This window comes from Myotis nattereri (assembly GCF_964212035.1).
Source record: "Myotis nattereri genome assembly, chromosome: 16".
NCBI lineage: Eukaryota > Metazoa > Chordata > Mammalia > Chiroptera > Vespertilionidae > Myotis > Myotis nattereri.
The window spans coordinates 54,188,485-54,203,947 of record NC_138091.1 but is presented as its reverse complement, the minus strand read 5'-3'; the positions used below and the strand labels follow the sequence as shown (position 1 = coordinate 54,203,947).

At 54.4% G+C, this 15,463-nt stretch overlaps 3 protein-coding genes across 8 annotated transcripts; 2 read left to right on the top strand and 1 right to left on the bottom strand.

The window, feature by feature from the left end:
* Positions 1 to 44: 44 nt before the first annotated feature.
* Positions 45 to 3,587, top strand: SRSF2 (serine and arginine rich splicing factor 2). Of its 4 annotated transcripts, XR_013997001.1 has the most exons (5): positions 518 to 1,133; positions 1,317 to 1,627; positions 1,808 to 1,911; positions 2,541 to 2,634; positions 3,145 to 3,587. XR_013997001.1 is itself a non-coding variant. In XM_081110331.1 (3 exons), the coding sequence occupies exons 1-2, from the start codon at positions 772 to 774 to the stop codon at positions 1,618 to 1,620; spliced, it is 666 nt and encodes a 221-aa protein (XP_080966457.1). In that variant the 5' UTR covers positions 45 to 771; the 3' UTR covers positions 1,621 to 1,627; positions 2,541 to 3,587. The 4 variants fall into 4 exon arrangements, 1 of the variants encoding a protein (XP_080966457.1); XR_013997000.1 differs by lacking the exon at positions 1,808 to 1,911 and having other exon boundaries at positions 74 to 1,133; XR_013997002.1 differs by having other exon boundaries at positions 520 to 1,133; positions 2,541 to 3,587.
* Positions 3,588 to 3,791: 204 nt separating this feature from the next.
* METTL23 (methyltransferase 23, arginine) lies at positions 3,792 to 8,022 on the bottom strand. The gene is made up of 5 exons (XM_081110332.1): positions 7,912 to 8,022; positions 5,680 to 5,784; positions 4,472 to 4,709; positions 4,298 to 4,382; positions 3,792 to 4,166 (listed from the first exon to the last, which is right to left on the bottom strand). Exons 1-5 carry the CDS (start codon positions 7,933 to 7,935, stop codon positions 4,001 to 4,003), a joined length of 618 nt encoding a protein of 205 aa, XP_080966458.1. The 5' UTR covers positions 7,936 to 8,022; the 3' UTR covers positions 3,792 to 4,000.
* Positions 8,023 to 8,313: 291 nt separating this feature from the next.
* JMJD6 (jumonji domain containing 6, arginine demethylase and lysine hydroxylase) lies at positions 8,314 to 13,760 on the top strand. 3 transcript variants are annotated; one of them, XR_013996974.1, is made up of 7 exons: positions 8,540 to 8,762; positions 9,176 to 9,564; positions 9,980 to 10,266; positions 11,086 to 11,183; positions 11,656 to 11,749; positions 12,441 to 12,579; positions 13,357 to 13,760. XR_013996974.1 is itself a non-coding variant. In XM_081109739.1 (7 exons), exons 1-7 carry the CDS (start codon positions 8,634 to 8,636, stop codon positions 13,486 to 13,488), a joined length of 1,263 nt encoding a protein of 420 aa, XP_080965865.1. In that variant the 5' UTR covers positions 8,543 to 8,633; the 3' UTR covers positions 13,489 to 13,760. The 3 variants fall into 3 exon arrangements, 2 of the variants coding, with proteins under 2 accessions (XP_080965864.1, XP_080965865.1); XM_081109739.1 differs by having other exon boundaries at positions 8,543 to 8,762; positions 11,661 to 11,749; XM_081109738.1 differs by lacking the exon at positions 11,656 to 11,749 and having other exon boundaries at positions 8,314 to 8,762; positions 11,086 to 11,221.
* The last annotated feature ends 1,703 nt before the right edge of the window (positions 13,761 to 15,463 follow it).

Sequence of the window (15,463 nt, the reverse complement as noted above, 5' to 3'; positions counted from 1 at the left end):
TCCCGGGCCGCCCGGGACTGGCAGGCGCCTCGCGAGACCTCCCTGCCCCCAAAGGGAGCGGGGTCGGACCCGCGGTGGCCGGCTAAGGCGGGGCTGGAAGCGGAACCCAGCGGAAGGGCGGAGAATTGCGGGAGGGGATCTGGGACCACATAGCGGGGTCTGGGGCAGCTAGGGGACACAGAGACGCAAATGAGGGAAGGAGTAGGCCCTCCGACAGAGGCGGGGCTGAGGCCTAAGCCGGAAAGCGGCGTGGAACTCGGATACTGGCATGGAAAAGAAGGCGGAGCCCCGGAGGGGAGCACCTCCTCTTCCTCCTGCCCCGAAGCGCCCCGCCGGAAGAAGCGTTTCGCGGGCTTTCCAACTGCCGGCCGAAGCCACTCCCCCCTCCCAGCTGCAGTGACTCCGCGCTTTTCCGGGCTCTGCGCAGGCGCGCCGGGCAGGGCCGGCGCACGCGGCAGGGACGTTGCGGGACCAGCCAATCAGAAGGCTCATTTCTGGGTGGCGCGGGCGCCATTTTGTGAGGGGGAATATAAATGGGCACTGGGGCCAGATACTCGCCCAGTTTCTTCGGTGCTGCGGTGGGGGTCGTTCAGTCCGTCTGTCGGCGTCTCAGAAACCATTCCACGCGGAAGCCAGTTGCCGGAGGAGAGGCGCGGCGTGGAGCTGAGCTAGTCGGAGGAAGCCGCCGCCGCCCCAGCGGAACGCGCGGGCCCGCCCAGGGCGTTCGTTTCTCGGCGCGCAGTCGCAGGGCCCGGCCGACGCTCCAGGGCCATGAGTTACGGCCGCCCGCCTCCCGATGTGGAGGGCATGACCTCCCTCAAGGTGGACAACCTGACCTACCGTACCTCGCCCGACACCCTGAGGCGCGTCTTCGAGAAGTACGGGCGCGTCGGCGACGTATACATCCCGCGGGACCGCTACACTAAGGAATCCCGCGGCTTCGCCTTCGTCCGCTTCCACGACAAGCGTGACGCCGAAGACGCCATGGACGCCATGGATGGGGCCGTGCTGGACGGCCGCGAGCTGCGCGTGCAGATGGCGCGCTACGGCCGACCCCCGGACTCGCACCACAGCCGCCGGGGACCGCCACCCCGCAGATATGGGGGTGGTGGCTACGGGCGCCGGAGCCGCAGGTAAGCGGGGAGGGGCCCCGGGCTGACTCACAAAGGTCCGTGGGGGCACGTGGTGGCGGGCGGCCCCGGGCCTGGGCGACCCCGGCTCGCGACCGGGAAATGGCGGCGGCGGCGAGATAATGGCGGGCGGGCGGGGCGCGGCCGGATCGCGGGACCTGACGCGCCTCTCGCTTCCGCCCGCAGCCCCAGGCGGCGCCGCCGCAGCCGATCCCGGAGTCGGAGCCGGTCCCGGTCCCGCAGTCGATCTCGCTACAGCCGCTCCAAGTCTCGGTCTCGCACTCGCTCGCGATCGCGGTCCACGTCCAAGTCCAGGTCGGCGCGAAGATCCAAGTCCAAGTCATCGTCCGTGTCCAGATCTCGCTCACGGTCCAGGTCCCGGTCCCGGTCCAGGAGTCCCCCGCCCGTGTCCAAGAGGGAGTCCAAGTCCAGGTCGCGGTCCAAGAGCCCCCCCAAGTCTCCTGAAGAGGAGGGAGCCGTGTCCTCTTAGGCAAACGGTAATGCCCGCGGGGCCCCGGCGTACGGCCCGGCTCGGCGGGGGGAGCTGCGGTGGGGTCTGCAGGAAGGATGTGTGTGAGCAGGTGGTAATGGCTGTGTCGGAAACTGTTTGAGACCTATTGATGAAAATGACTATTTCTTGCTGTTTTTATCCAACGTCTGCATTTTCCCCTTTAAAGCTGCGGTCTCCTGTTTGATAAAAGAATATTGGCCAGTATTGCAGATTTTAACTGATTTGGCTGATCCTCCAGGGACCAGTTTCTGTGGGCGTGTGTTGGAGCAGGTTTGTCTTTAAATGTTAAAGATGCACTATCCTCCTAGAGGAGGCACTCGGCTCAACTCTTGTTGTGCCGACTGGGTCGCTGTTCTAGTGGATGTGGCAAACGCACTGCAAAAAGCAGCATGAACTTTGGAACCCAAAAAAGTGTCCAGGTACTGCGCTGGGTGGGGAAAGGATAGTGTGTCTTTAACTCAAATTGTTTGGTCCTGTTTTTTAAGGAAGGGCCCTGAGTAGCTCAGACATGAAAGCCTTATTCTTTGATTGCCAAACGTTTCGTTTAAAAACCAAATTTATCCTGAAATATAGGTTACTTTTCTGATTTCAAGTTTTGTTTGGATACAGCCCCCCTTTTTTCCCCTTTTCCTTTTCTCCCCCTCCCCCCCTTAACGATTTTTCACCTTGGTTATTTGGCCAAGAACGCACAAATTTGTAAATGCTGATGTGAAATTTTCCTAATTTGGGCCTTAAACATTTGTGAGAACGGCCGGGTGGAACCTTTCTGTAACCTCCTTGTTTCACCAGAGCCTTAGACGGCACATGCCGAGTACATGCCCGAAATTGAAACCATGTGCACTTTGGGCGGCTTCACGGTGACGGGAGGGAAGCTGAACTTAATTTCTTTTCAAACCTAGATGTGTCGACAAGCAACATAACAGAAACGAGGAGGAAAAGGACCCCATGCTCAGTCCGTCAGAGTCCTTGGAACAAGCACCTGGCTATTGAAAGGTTATTTGTGACATTTTGTCTAACTTTTTACTTTTAAGCTTTGCCTCAGGCGGCAAGCTGCATTTTATGTGCCATTTTGTTGCTGTTATTCAAATTTCTTGTAATTTAGTAAGGTGAACGACTTCAGATTTCATTATTGGCTTGGATATTTGAGGTAAAATTTCCTTTTTGTTTATATAGTGCTGACTTTTTTTGTTTGAAATTAAACAGATTGGTAACCTAATTTGTGGCCTCCTGACTTTTAAGGAAACTTAAGGAAACGTGCAGCCATTACACACACACAGCCTAAAGCTGTCAAGAGATTGACTCAGCATTGCCTTCATTCCTTAGAATTAAAAACCTACAAAAGTTGGTGTAAATTTGTGCATGTTATTTACCTTCAGATCTAAATGGTAATCTGAACCTAAACTCGTATAAAGACTTTTCAGGTGAAAAGACTTGATTTTTTTTGAAAGGATTGTTTACCAAACACAATTCTAATCTCTTCTCTTGTGTATTTTTGTGCACTAGGCGCAGTTGTGTAGCAGTTGAGTAATGCTGGTTAGCTGTTAAGGTGGCGTGTTGCAGTGCAGAGTGCTTGGCTGTTTCCTGTTTTCTCCCGATTGCTCCTGTGTAAAGATGCCTTGTCGTGCAGAAACAAATGGCTGTCCAGTTTATTAAAATGCCTGACAACTGCACTTCCAGTCACCCGGGCCTTGCATATAGATAACGGAGCATACAGTGAGCACATCTAGCTGATGAATAATACACCCTTTTTTTTTTTCTACTCCACTCCACCAAATGGTAAAAATGATCATCTTCATGTATGAACTTAAAATTTGAAAAATGTTAAGGAAGCAAATGGTCTGTAACTTTGTAAGTACTTAAAACATGGTGTATCTTTTTTGCTCATAAATATTCTGTACTATAACCATTGTTTCTATAGTTTAATTAAAAATGTTTTCTTGGTGTTAGCTTTTCTCAGAATATGTCTCGGTCTTTTTTCCTCGTTGTTTGAAAGACCTGTGCAATTTTCTTGTGAATGTTATCAATTACATAGTATGAAAGTGAAATGCTTAGTTGACTTTTTGATGGAAAATGGCAGCACGCGAAGGTGTGGCTACTCCTTTCTCATGACCTAATTGATGCCCTATTTTAATGACTTGGGAACAACGTGAGTCCTTAATAGGTGTTTTAATTTTTGTTTCCATGGCTGTATATCCCACAAGTACTGTCTAGTAGACACATCACAGTCTTAAGGCCAATAGATCTGACCATCTTGAAACCCATGGCTTGTACTCTCAGGCTGAAGTGGTCTGGATCCTAATGGGCATGCCAGGTTGCTAATCGGTGTCAACATTGTCCCAAAACAGCTTGTAGGTGTAATTCAGAGACTGTCCTTTGCTAAGGAGATAACCAGCATTTCAACAGTGTGTCTTCCTGGAAGGGCAGATTCTGCTATGTCTTCCTTGTCTGCATCAAAAGACACCAGCGGAATGTGGACACATTTCATATCCCACTTGTAGATCAAAGCTTCAAGTGACCAGTCAGCACTGAAAAATAAACTCTAAAATTATTTTCCTGCTTTGCTTCAGATGTTTTTTCATGTTATCCTTTGGTGTTGGTTACTAAGGCTTAATATAACTTAATAAAAATTGAATAAGCCAGGATTAGTTGGGCTTACCTTCTTACCTGGTAAGTAGACCACAATTGGACCTTGGGGTTCTTCTGCATCAGAAAGTATACTGTAGTTAAAATGTCTTCAAAGTCTAGGAAGGAAGGGCTTATTAATACAGACTTCCTACTTGCATTGTATCTCTGGCCAAATTGGCTATTAGGCAAAAAAAAAAAAATGTACCTTCTGGTTCAAAGAACACATCAGCTGCAAGAATAATATCTTGGGGTGGCAGAGCCAGAAGGTCCAGAGAGAGGTGACCCCATGTCAGTCCCACAACACGCACCTGCGGCAGGTGGTTCATTTGGCAGCTCTGCCGACAGATTTCCAGGCAGTGAGGCAGCTCTGAGCTGTCGGACAGTGTCACCTCAGCGCCACATTTTGCAGCTATAATTCCTGGAAGGCTCACTCCAGCTCCAATCTAGTACGTTTAAAAGATGACATTTGAAAGTTTGTCTACAACTACAAAGAATTTGGATCTTAGTTCCCATTTCATCCTTGTGAGCAGTGTGTATTTGAGCTTATGTCTATAAAACATGCCATGATTAAAGCGCTGCCTTAACCTGTAGGAACCCTGGGCTTTGAATTTGGCAAAAGCCTGTCTGATTCCTCTTAATTGGGTCAAAGTGCAGTTATAATCTCATACAGAGCCCTGTATTCTGCAATTGACCTAGTGCTTCCAAACTCCATGTGTGTCTTAGGCCGTTTCATTGCTTAACATGCCCAGAGAAGTAGTCTTGGGGAACTTGCTCTGTCATTTTCAGTTTTCAAGAGTTAATTGTAGGGCGTGCTGCCTCTAGAAGCTCCGGGGGGACTACATGCACAGCCAGCTACTGATTTTAATTGTTTTTATGTGAATAAAGCCTGACAGGTCTAGAACATGGCTTTCTACAAAAGGATTTTTCCATTTGGTTTAAAGAGACAAGGCATTTTAAACAATGAGTAATGCCAAGGAATGCTTTTGCATTCCAACTGATTGAAATAAAAGCTTCCCATTTCCAGTCTGAGGATGGGCGTGTTAGAGCCCAAATGACCCCATTGGGACACCCTCGGAAGATGGCCTTGACTGCTTCCCTGCCCAGTCAGTCCCTGGGCTTCACGCAGTCAGGGCCAGACAGTAAGGTTTTAGTCTTGGTGGCCACATTCTTTTAAACACCATCTTACAAATGTAAAACTCATCCTTAACTCGCATGCCTTAAAAGCTGGCCAAGTTACCCCCATTTTAAAATGCTGGGGCAAAAGTAGGTTGACAGTATGGAAAATAATACAAGAATAAACTTTCCATACAGCTGTAAACCTACTTTGCCACACCCTTTATTGAACAAAAGCCCAAATAACAAGCATGTAGACGTCAATCTAAACAGTGTGTGAGACCTCAAGGGCACATGTACCTCTAAGATAGCCTTGCCTGGTAGAGATCTTCGGTGAAACCACAGGTACTGGGCCAGGACTACAGCACAGGGCCAGACGTACATTCCGTACTGAAGATGCAGGACCTGGAAAGAATTTTTGTACAAAATAACTCATCTGCAACTTAATACAGCAATTACTGAGTGCCTGACTGGCATCCATTACAGAAATGACATTTCCCTGCTCTCCAATTCACATCCTACGGGGCGGAGGGGGAGTATATATAAAACTGCTATACCATGTGGTAAGCACTCTTCATTCAACAAGCATTTCATTTATAGCTTCACTATTCAAGGCTGAGAATGTCATTCTCATGGAGCATATATACCCTACTAGGGAGAGGCAGGCAGCAAGTAAGCAAAGATTCTTGGTTCGTGATAATGCTATAAGCACAATACATAAAGGGGGTGATGTGAGAGTAATGGGGGGGTGGGGGGCAATGACCACAAGGTGGCTGCACTAGATAGGGAGAGAGGGTGATTCAAAGGCCCTGATGCAGGAACTAAAGGCTCTTGCTGGACAACAGAGCAGAGACGGAGGGGTTGGAGGCAGGGTTGTGTAGTGCAAGCAGAGGCCACAGGAAGTGTAGCTGTATTTTATTTATTTTTTAATGCAAGAAGATATCAGAGGGCTTTAAGCACAGGCATAACTTGGTGTGCTAATGGGAAACAATGTAGGCCCAGGAAGACATCCTTGAAGAGGTTTGAGTGGCCATGAGTCTCTGAATAAACGCTTGTTGAATGAATAAATGTCTGCAGAGTGCTTGCCACACGGTGTAGCAGTTTTATATCCCCTCGAAGGAGCTGGGAAGGCAGGCAACTTACAAAGCCTTTGAAAAAGCAGAGAATTGCGAGAGCGTAGTATTTCGTGAGGCAAGGTAACATAGCTCACAGCTCTGCAATGAGTGCCCGAGTTCCACTCCAGATCTGCTTTACCAGCTGTGTGACCTCACTCACGTTACTACGTCTGTGCTCGGGTTCCGCAAATTACAAAATACTATCTCACTGGGTTAATAGGAAAACTCAATGCCAACTACTTAGTGCCAGGCACCAAGCACACAAAGTTAGCTACCATTAAACCTACAAAGTTAGCTATCGTTAAACCCACTGCAACACGCAGGCCTGTTTTTTAGAGCAAAGGGTGCCTCTAGGGGGGTGGTAGAAAGGGGGCTGAAGTTGTAAAAGTAACAGGTGAAGGAACTAAGGCCTGAAGCTAATCCACTCAACAAACATGAGTGCCTAAGATATGCTAGATCCTGTTCTACCTGTAAGGGTGCAGTGTGAATAAAAGAGCAAAACTGCCTGCCCTGGTAGATTCTACCCAGGAGGACAATGGGGATTTCTGACCAGAGTTGTGCAGATTTGGGTGTAAAGAAAAGGGGCTCTGCCCTGGTCAGGGTGGCTCAGTGGATAGAGCGTTGGCCTGAAGACTGAAGGGTCTTGGGTTCGATTCCGGTCAAGAGCACATGCCCAGGTTTCAGGCTCAATCCCCAGTAGGGAGCGTGCAGGAGGCAGCCGATCAATGATTCTCATCACTGATGTTTCTATCTCTCCCTTTCCCTTCCTCTCTGAAATCAATAAAAATCTATTTTAAAAGAAAAGAAAAAGGGCCTCCATTTTCACAGGGAAAATCTTCTTAATATTGTGAAGAAATCCAAGTGGGTATTTCAATGTGAAGGCATTAGCAACTGTCAGAAATGGGCTCCACGTAAGCTGTGTTTCCTCTGGAAAGTGTTACATGGCACAGGCTGCTGAGAAACCAAATGAAAGACGGCAACGTGAAAATGCTTTGAAAAACCTGACGTACAATTACTGAGCTTGGGGACATTCGAGAGCTGAAAGGAAATGATTGTCAACCCCGAAACTTTACTTGATCAGTGAGGGTTGGAGCTCCCGTTCCCAGAGGAAGCTTAATTTAAGAAGCCCTTCAACAAGATCAAAGAAAACATTAGGTGGTAAAAATGCCATTTTTTTCTGGCAGGAAACAGTCGGAGTGGATTAGCTCCCTCCCGGCAGGGTCCCCCGATTCCTTACTGAAAGACGTCACATGCCAAAGGCTTCACCCCAGGCCTTGCGCTCTCTGGTCCAACCTAAGGCAGGAGGCCGGACCCCGCTCCCCCACACCCCTCTCTGCCAGTCCTCCCGGTGGACTGAGAACCGCTAAGCCAGGGCGCAAGGGCCGGAAGGCCTTCGGGCGGGTGCCGCTGCACGCACCTGCGGGACGCGGACCTCCAGCATGGCCCCCTCCGCTCCCAGGCCCGGTTCCTCCGAGAACCGAAAGCGCTGGGCCCGGAACACATGCCCTCGGAGGTCACGGCCGCCCAGTGAAGAGCCGGTGGCTCCCGGGAGGGCCGGCAGCAGCGGGGGGCGCCGGGCCGCCAGGCTGCGCACGCGGGGCCCCGGGGCCGGCTGGGCCGCTTCCCCGAAGCCACGCGGGCCCGGCGGGCCCCTAAAACCCTAAGCAAGACGGGGCAGCACCCCTCCGGCGGCGGGGCGGCAGCACGGAGGGCAGACCCGGAACCAGGCCACCGGGACACAGACAGGAGGCCCGCGCGGCGCGCCAGCGGAAGTCGGCTGCAGACAGGCGGCGCTACCGGAAGTGACGCACCGGAAGCCGTCCGCGGGGGCGGTGCCTCGGCAGCCCCGACCTTCCCAAGATGGCAGAGACCCGGCGTCTGTGAAGGAGGGCCCTGCGGGCGCCGAGGCCAATGGCGGGCCGCGAGCGGCCGCGGGGCGGGGAAAACGGCAGCCGCACGCCCAACCCGCGGCCCGGGAGGTGGTTGGGGAGTGAATCTTCTGGAAGGCGACCTTAAAGGCGCCGGGCCGAGCGAAGGGCGTTGCAGCGCGGCCGTCGCCGGGGCCGGGAAGGGGCGCGTTGGTGGCAGGAGGCGGGCTGCGCGGCGGTCGTGGCGGAACTCGCTGGTGACCCTCGCAGGATGAACCACAAGAGCAAGAAGCGGATCCGCGAGGCCAAGCGGAGTGCACGCCCGGAGCTGAAGGACTCGCTGGACTGGACCCGGCACAATTACTACGAGAGCTTCTCGCTGAGCCCGGCGGCCGTGGCGGTGAGCGCGCGGGCATCGCGGCCGGGCCCGGGGGCTTCGAGCGGCCGCACACCTTTCCCCGGGGCCGGGAGGGCCTTCTTCCTCCCCTGCCCGGGTCGCTGCACCCTCACGGCTCTGGCGCCCGCAAAGGAAAGGCCTGTGGCTCCTCGATCCTCTTGGACGGCGGGACCCGCGGGGACCCGGCTGTCCCAGGCCCCAAGTGGGAGATGCGAAGCCGCCCTGGGTGCCGTGGCTCTGGGTGCGTCGTAGCGGCACGCGCGCAGGTCCTTCCCCCACCCCCACCCCCACCCCCACCCCCGTGGAAGCCAGAACAAAAACCTGGCTCCTTAGGAATGTCACTGCTGGTTGGCCCTGGGGGCACCTTCAGTTGCCTGGTGTTTTAAAACTGGGTAGGTCCTCTCTGCTTCCCTCAGGATAACGTGGAGCGGGCGGACGCCCTGCAGCTCTCGGTGGAAGACTTTGTGGAGCGATACGAAAGGCCTTACAAGCCCGTGGTTCTGCTGAACGCCCAGGAGGGCTGGTCCGCGCAGGAGAAATGGACGCTGGAGCGCCTGAAGAGGAAGTACCGCAACCAGAAGTTCAAGTGCGGGGAGGACAATGACGGCTACTCGGTGAAGATGAAGATGAAGTACTACATCGAGTACATGGAGAGCACGCGGGACGACAGCCCCCTGTACATCTTCGACAGCAGCTACGGCGAACATCCCAAGAGAAGGAAACTTCTGGAAGACTACAAGGTGCCCAAGTTCTTTACCGATGACCTTTTCCAGTACGCAGGGGAGAAGCGCAGGCCCCCTTACAGGTACAGCCCCCCCGCCCCCCTTTACAGAGCAGTGAGTGGTTTCCCCTTGGCTGCACCTGGGACTGGCTTTGGGGGCTCCTGACGCCCGGCGGGGTCCAGAGGCTCTGGTTGAATTGGTCTGGGTGCCGCCTGGGCCTCGGGAGTTCTGGAAGCTCCCCAGGTGACTCGCTGAGCTGTGAGGGAAGCTGTAAGTCCAGCGCTAAGCCGCGTTGGTGGTTTTCCTTTTTTCTGTTGGTGATCAGTCCACCCACAATTCACTCAGCGTTTCTAGGTTCCAAAATTTGTGTAGTCTTTGCAGCAAAGATGACACAGTGTAGTGTGTGCCTGCACGCTTGTTGTTTTGTGGGATGTGTGTGTGGGGGGGAGGGGGGGTGGTTAAATTGCTCTTCACTTCTTGGATGCTTCTGTCCTGTAGGTGGTTTGTGATGGGGCCCCCACGCTCCGGAACCGGAATTCACATCGACCCTCTGGGAACCAGCGCCTGGAACGCCTTGGTGCAGGGCCACAAGCGCTGGTGCCTGTTCCCCACCAGCACGCCCCGGGAGCTCATCAAGGTGACCCGTGACGAAGGAGGGAACCAGCAGGATGAAGCTATCACCTGGTTTAAGATCATCTACCCCCGGACACAGCTGCCAACCTGGCCACCCGAATTCAAGCCCCTGGAAATCTTGCAAAAGCCGGGAGAGACTGTCTTTGTGCCAGGTACAGATGAACTGGAGCAAGTGCTCTCTGCGCTTAGGGATCTGTCCTTTCGGAGCAGAACTGCACACAGAGTGAGTCCAGGAAACCCCTCCAGCCGACGACAGAGCTGCCTGCCCACCTCCGACGGCGAACTGCTGCTCTGTTGTCGGGTGCTGGGGGCCTGCTGTCCACTGTCACCTCCATACATGACTTGGTCACCTTTCTGTGTCCGGACCCCACTCGTTTTTACCCTTAGTTTCACTGGTGTCTTGTGTATGTTCTGTGACTTGTGCATATTTCTGTAACTTGGGGCTTGATACGGTGTCGTACTGGGTGGGCTCAGCCAGGAGGTAGTGGTTTAGAACCTAGAGGCAGGAAGCAGTTCCATACCTGATGCCTCTGACAGGTTAAGAGTTGGGAACAAAGGCATTTCAGGTGGACGTCCTCCCCCTGAGGCTGGAGAGCGTGCTGCCTTCACAGTGGGTCGCAGCTGTGAGTGAGCAGGAGAGGACACGCTTTCTCTATAAAGGCCCAGAGAGTGAGCACGTCAGCACTGGCCAGACGGCCTGTGTCGCAGTTGCTCAGCTCTGCCCTCGTAGCAGGGAAGCAGCCATCGGCAATCCAGAGTGAGTGGGCACAGCCATGGCCCAGTAAAGCTTACCGCAGGTCCTTCTGACTCTGAGCCAGGAGGAGCAGGTCCGCCCTGCACCGTCTCGGAGGCCCCGCTGGTGGGAGCAACCCGCTTCTGCAGTTCACGTTCCATGTTGTATACTGTTGATGTTCTAGAGCGATTGGGCACAGAACCTGGCCCTACGTAACCGTTTACTTGTTGGCTTTCAGGAGGCTGGTGGCACGTTGTCCTCAATCTTGACACCACCATTGCCATCACCCAGAATTTTGCCAGCAGCACCAACTTCCCTGTTGTATGGCACAAGACGGTAAGAGGGAGACCAAAGTTGTCCAGGAAATGGTATAGGTGAGAGCCATTTTTTTCTTATTTGTGCTTTATTCCAATTTCTACCGGAGAGAAATGGAAAGAGCCCGCCGTTGCGATGCCAGGGGCTGAACTTAGGCCTGGCAGAAGCTGGGGCTGATGAGTGCGCAGGTGCAGTGAGAGGGTCAAGGTCAGGGCTAACTCTCAGGATGCTCCAGCCTCCAGGTAGCAGGTAGCCCCGCACTGTTGATCAGAGCGTCAAACACTCGCGTAGTCGGGGGTTGTTTCCCCTTTTGTTGTTTTTTTTGTTTGTTTTTCCCCCAGAGCTTGGACTAGCAAAGGAAGCCATTTTGGGGGGTTTATTTTGCTTGTTTCTTTTTCTTACCCAGAAGCATTATTCCCGTTTGAACTTACTCCCTTCGGTCTTAGGAGTGAGGTCGCTGCCCTGGAGACTTAGCTCCTCTGTTTATCCACAGAACAGATACAGCACGGGCAGCGGCAGTGCACGCCACCCCCAGCCACCCCGTGCCTCTGTGTCCCAACCCTGACCTGGAGGGACCAGCTCTCGGGGTAAGAGGGATTCTGGCTTGTTCAGGGCTCAGCCCCTGCCGAGAGGGCCAGCAAGGGTGGTGGCTTCGTTCTCCCGACTCCGGGCACCTGAGGCCCGTCGCCCTCCGCAGGCTGCCGCGTGCTCCATGGGCCGCTCTGTAGGCCTTCCTCCGCAGGGCTTGTCCCTGTCACGGGAGATGTAGATGCCACGTTAGGTCCCGAGGGGGGCTGCTGCCTCCGATGGCCCAGTTCCGTTTTACCCTCGATGCTTCTCACAGACCTGATGGTTTCTACTCTCACCAATAGAATTTCATTGTCAGTGCGACTCCGATCATTGTGCTGTGCTGTGGAAAGGGAGGTTCAAACAATCAGCCAGGAAAAGCGCAGGGAAAATGAGGGAGAGAGACTTACTCCCAAGGAGAAAAAACCAAGTCAGGGGGCGTGGCCGCGAGGTGGCAGTGCGCCCGGCCCGTGGCGCTGGTGGCGGGAGCATGTGGAGCTCGGGTTCCTTCCAGAAGAGCCTGCGCGTGTGGGCTCCGGCTCCCAGCCTGTGGACCGTGTCCCCGCCACACGACAGCCCAGCTCCCAACAGGCACCTGCCGTTCGCCGGCGCCTCTCAGCCAGGTCTGGGCCGCAGCCGGGAGCTGGCCTGTGGCTGTCCGTGGCTGTCCGTGCCTGTCCCGCCACTGAGAACGCACCTCCTGTCTCCCAGGATCCTGAAGCAGGAGCACCCCGAGCTGGCGGTCCTGGCTGACTCGGTCGACCTTCAGGAATCCACAGGGATCGCCTCCGACAGCTCCAGCGACTCCTCCAGCTCCTCCAGCTCCAGCTCGTCGGACTCGGACTCGGAGGTGAGCCCCGCTGGCCGCCAGGCCTCCAGGGCAGGTCCCGCGGAAACCAGCCGTGACTCCCTCCGCCCAGGCAGGAGGGAGAAAGATGGGGAGCTTTTCGCTTTCGGGAACCACCACTGCTTCATCCTGCCACGGAGGGGCTTTGCCCAGCTCACAGCTCTGTGTGCACCAGCCTCAGGTTAGAGGAGAGCTTGCCAGTCCAGTGAGGAAAGGCCAGGACCTCACGCTGGCAGACAGCGGGCCGGAAATTCAGGCCGCAAGCATTCCGACCTCAAGGTCCAGGTTCAGATTTTCCCTCTGGGTGGTGCATTGTGAGCCTAGGAACCCAGCAAATTCAGTGACTTGCTAAAAGCTAACATAGCATTGGCTGAGAAGGTCCTGCACCCTTAGCAGGTGCGACTTCTGTCTGGTGGCTGCATGCTGTGCTGATTTCACCTTCTCGTGGTGGGAGGTGGTGTGTTTTACGAATGGCAAGTGCGGTGCTTACCTTCATGCATCAGGCTGTGTTGGTCGAGTGAAATTCCATGCTGCAACCTCCAGATGATGACTGCCTGTTCTCAGGGTGGTGTCTCCTCCTGTTAGAGAACACGGGGGACACTGCCTCCTGCGGGGAGAAGGGGGTTCTCGGGGCACCGGAAACGTCTGATGGTGCTCGGACTGCACTGTGGAGCAGTCGCATGGCTGCTTTGCTTCTGGGGGACGTGGACCATCCGAGTGCTGTCTCCTGAGGCCAGAGGTTCCGTCCGGTTGAATTCGTTTTCTCTCCTCCGTGTCCAGTGTGAGTCGGGGTCTGAAGGAGACGGGACGATGCACCGCAGGAAGAAGCGGAGGACCTGCAGCATGATGGGGAACGGGGACACCACCTCCCAGGACGACTGCGTGAGCAAGGAGCGCAGCTCCTCCAGGTGACCGGCCAGCTCATGCTGTCGGAGGACATGCCGCGGCCAGGGCAGGGCCGGGCCGGGGGGCAGCCTGTGGGCTCTGCACACGGCGAGCCGAGAACGAGGAAGAGGAGGAGGAGGACGCTCCTGCGATGAGTCCACTCAGCATTTGCTACAGTAGCTCTTTCGTCTGCTACCAGTGCAAGTTACCATGGCTTGTTTTAGGCGTAAAGGCAAGAACCTATGTGGATGGTGCCAAGGAAACCCTGTACATTATTTAATAAAAATGAAATGCATTTTATATCTTTTTTTTTTTCCTTTGAGAATACCAGAACCTCTTGTCGTGGTCCTGGGGGAAAGTAGTGACTCCACCGTGTGCCCTCAATGGGGTGCCCTGCACAGGGAAGTCCTCACAAAGGGAAATGCGAGGGGACCCCCTGGCATCTGCAGAGCCCGAGGCAGGCCGCTCTCCCACTTGGCCAGGCTGCTTTTCGGTCAGAAGCAGCAGCTCCAGCTCTGGGGGAGTCAGGTGACCGGAACACCGCAGGCTCCCTGCCCTGGTGCTGCGCTCCCCTCCCCCACCGGGCAGGGTGGCCTCTTCTGTGTGTGGAGGACAATGAATGCACACCCTGAGGCCGCAGTCTCCTATTATCTGGATGGTGTGCCTCCTCCTTTTTATATTATTTTTTTTCCTCCTTTTTAAAGAACTTTACTGCCATCCTCAGGATGCTTTGATCTTTCCCCCAATACTGCTGTCTGGCTCTCACACTCACACAGCTGCTCCTCTCCCAACGTCAATGGAAAGAAAACAAAAGCACGAGGCTGTCAGCCGCCAGAGGGCATGCTAGCCGGTCAGTGCAGGGCTGGGACAATGTGAACTTGAGAGATTAGCCACCCTGTTCCCCAGGTGCCAAAAGTGATTCCTTTTTGATAAACAACATCTGGAAATAACGGGTCAGGGATGAGGTGGGGACAAAGGAGGGGAGTGGGGCTGGGCGATCAGGACCAGGCAGGAGGTGGGCACCCAAGATCCTTCCTTTCTACCCGCCAGGCTTGAATGGGGCCAACAACAGTAAAGTGAAGGTACAACGTACAACGCCCAGCTGCTTTAGAGACTACTCTCCAGACAGTTTAAAGCCAACAAGCTGGGCCATGAGAGAAGGGATCTTGGACTGAACGAGTGGTGGGGAGGAGCAGCGGGGCATGTTCGGAGTTGGGGCCCCTGCCCTGGCTGGTTTGGCTCAGTGGACAGAGCTTCGGCCTGTGGACTGAAGGGTCCCGGGTTCAATTCTGGTCAAGGCATGTACTTTGGTTGCAAGCTCCTTCCCAGCCCGGGCCCTGGTTGGGCTCGTACAGGAGGCAACCAATCGATGTGTTTCTATCATATCAATATTTCTTTGTCTTTCCTTCTCTCTTCCACTCTCTCTAAAAATCAATGGAAAAAATAGCTTTGGGTGAGGATTAAAAAAGTAGAGAGTGGAGTCCCAGGACAGCCAAGACTTCAAGAGGACGGAATTTGGGAATGAGGCACCAACGGCTTTTCCTTCAGCTTGGAGAACCCAGGGCTGCACGCAGGTGCCTCCGCACTGCGATGCTCAGGGTGACTCCTCTGAGAGCCTCCAAAACCAGGAACATGGTTCACACTTTGCCCATTTATTAATCATTCAAGCGTTCAGCACCTGCTTGAGTGCCAGGCGCTGTCCTGGCACCGAGTGCTCCTCCGGCCCAGCACACGGGCCGCTGTGTGCTTGGTGCCCCACGGCCACTGGTCGGGGTCGGTAGCCGTGTGCAGAAGTCCTCACTGCTCACAAGTGTATGAGATCGTCGTAAAGAACATGATCACCATTCCAGCTGATGCTTAGCTTAGCAGTGGCTTCTCTGTAAATTAGCGAAAGGCATGTAAGGCTCCGCCAGCAAGTTGCTGGCATAAGTGCTTTGCTATCGTGTTGGCGGTTCCGCGCGGCGGGGGGGGGGGGGGGGGCGGGAGTTGAGCTGCTGGGCGG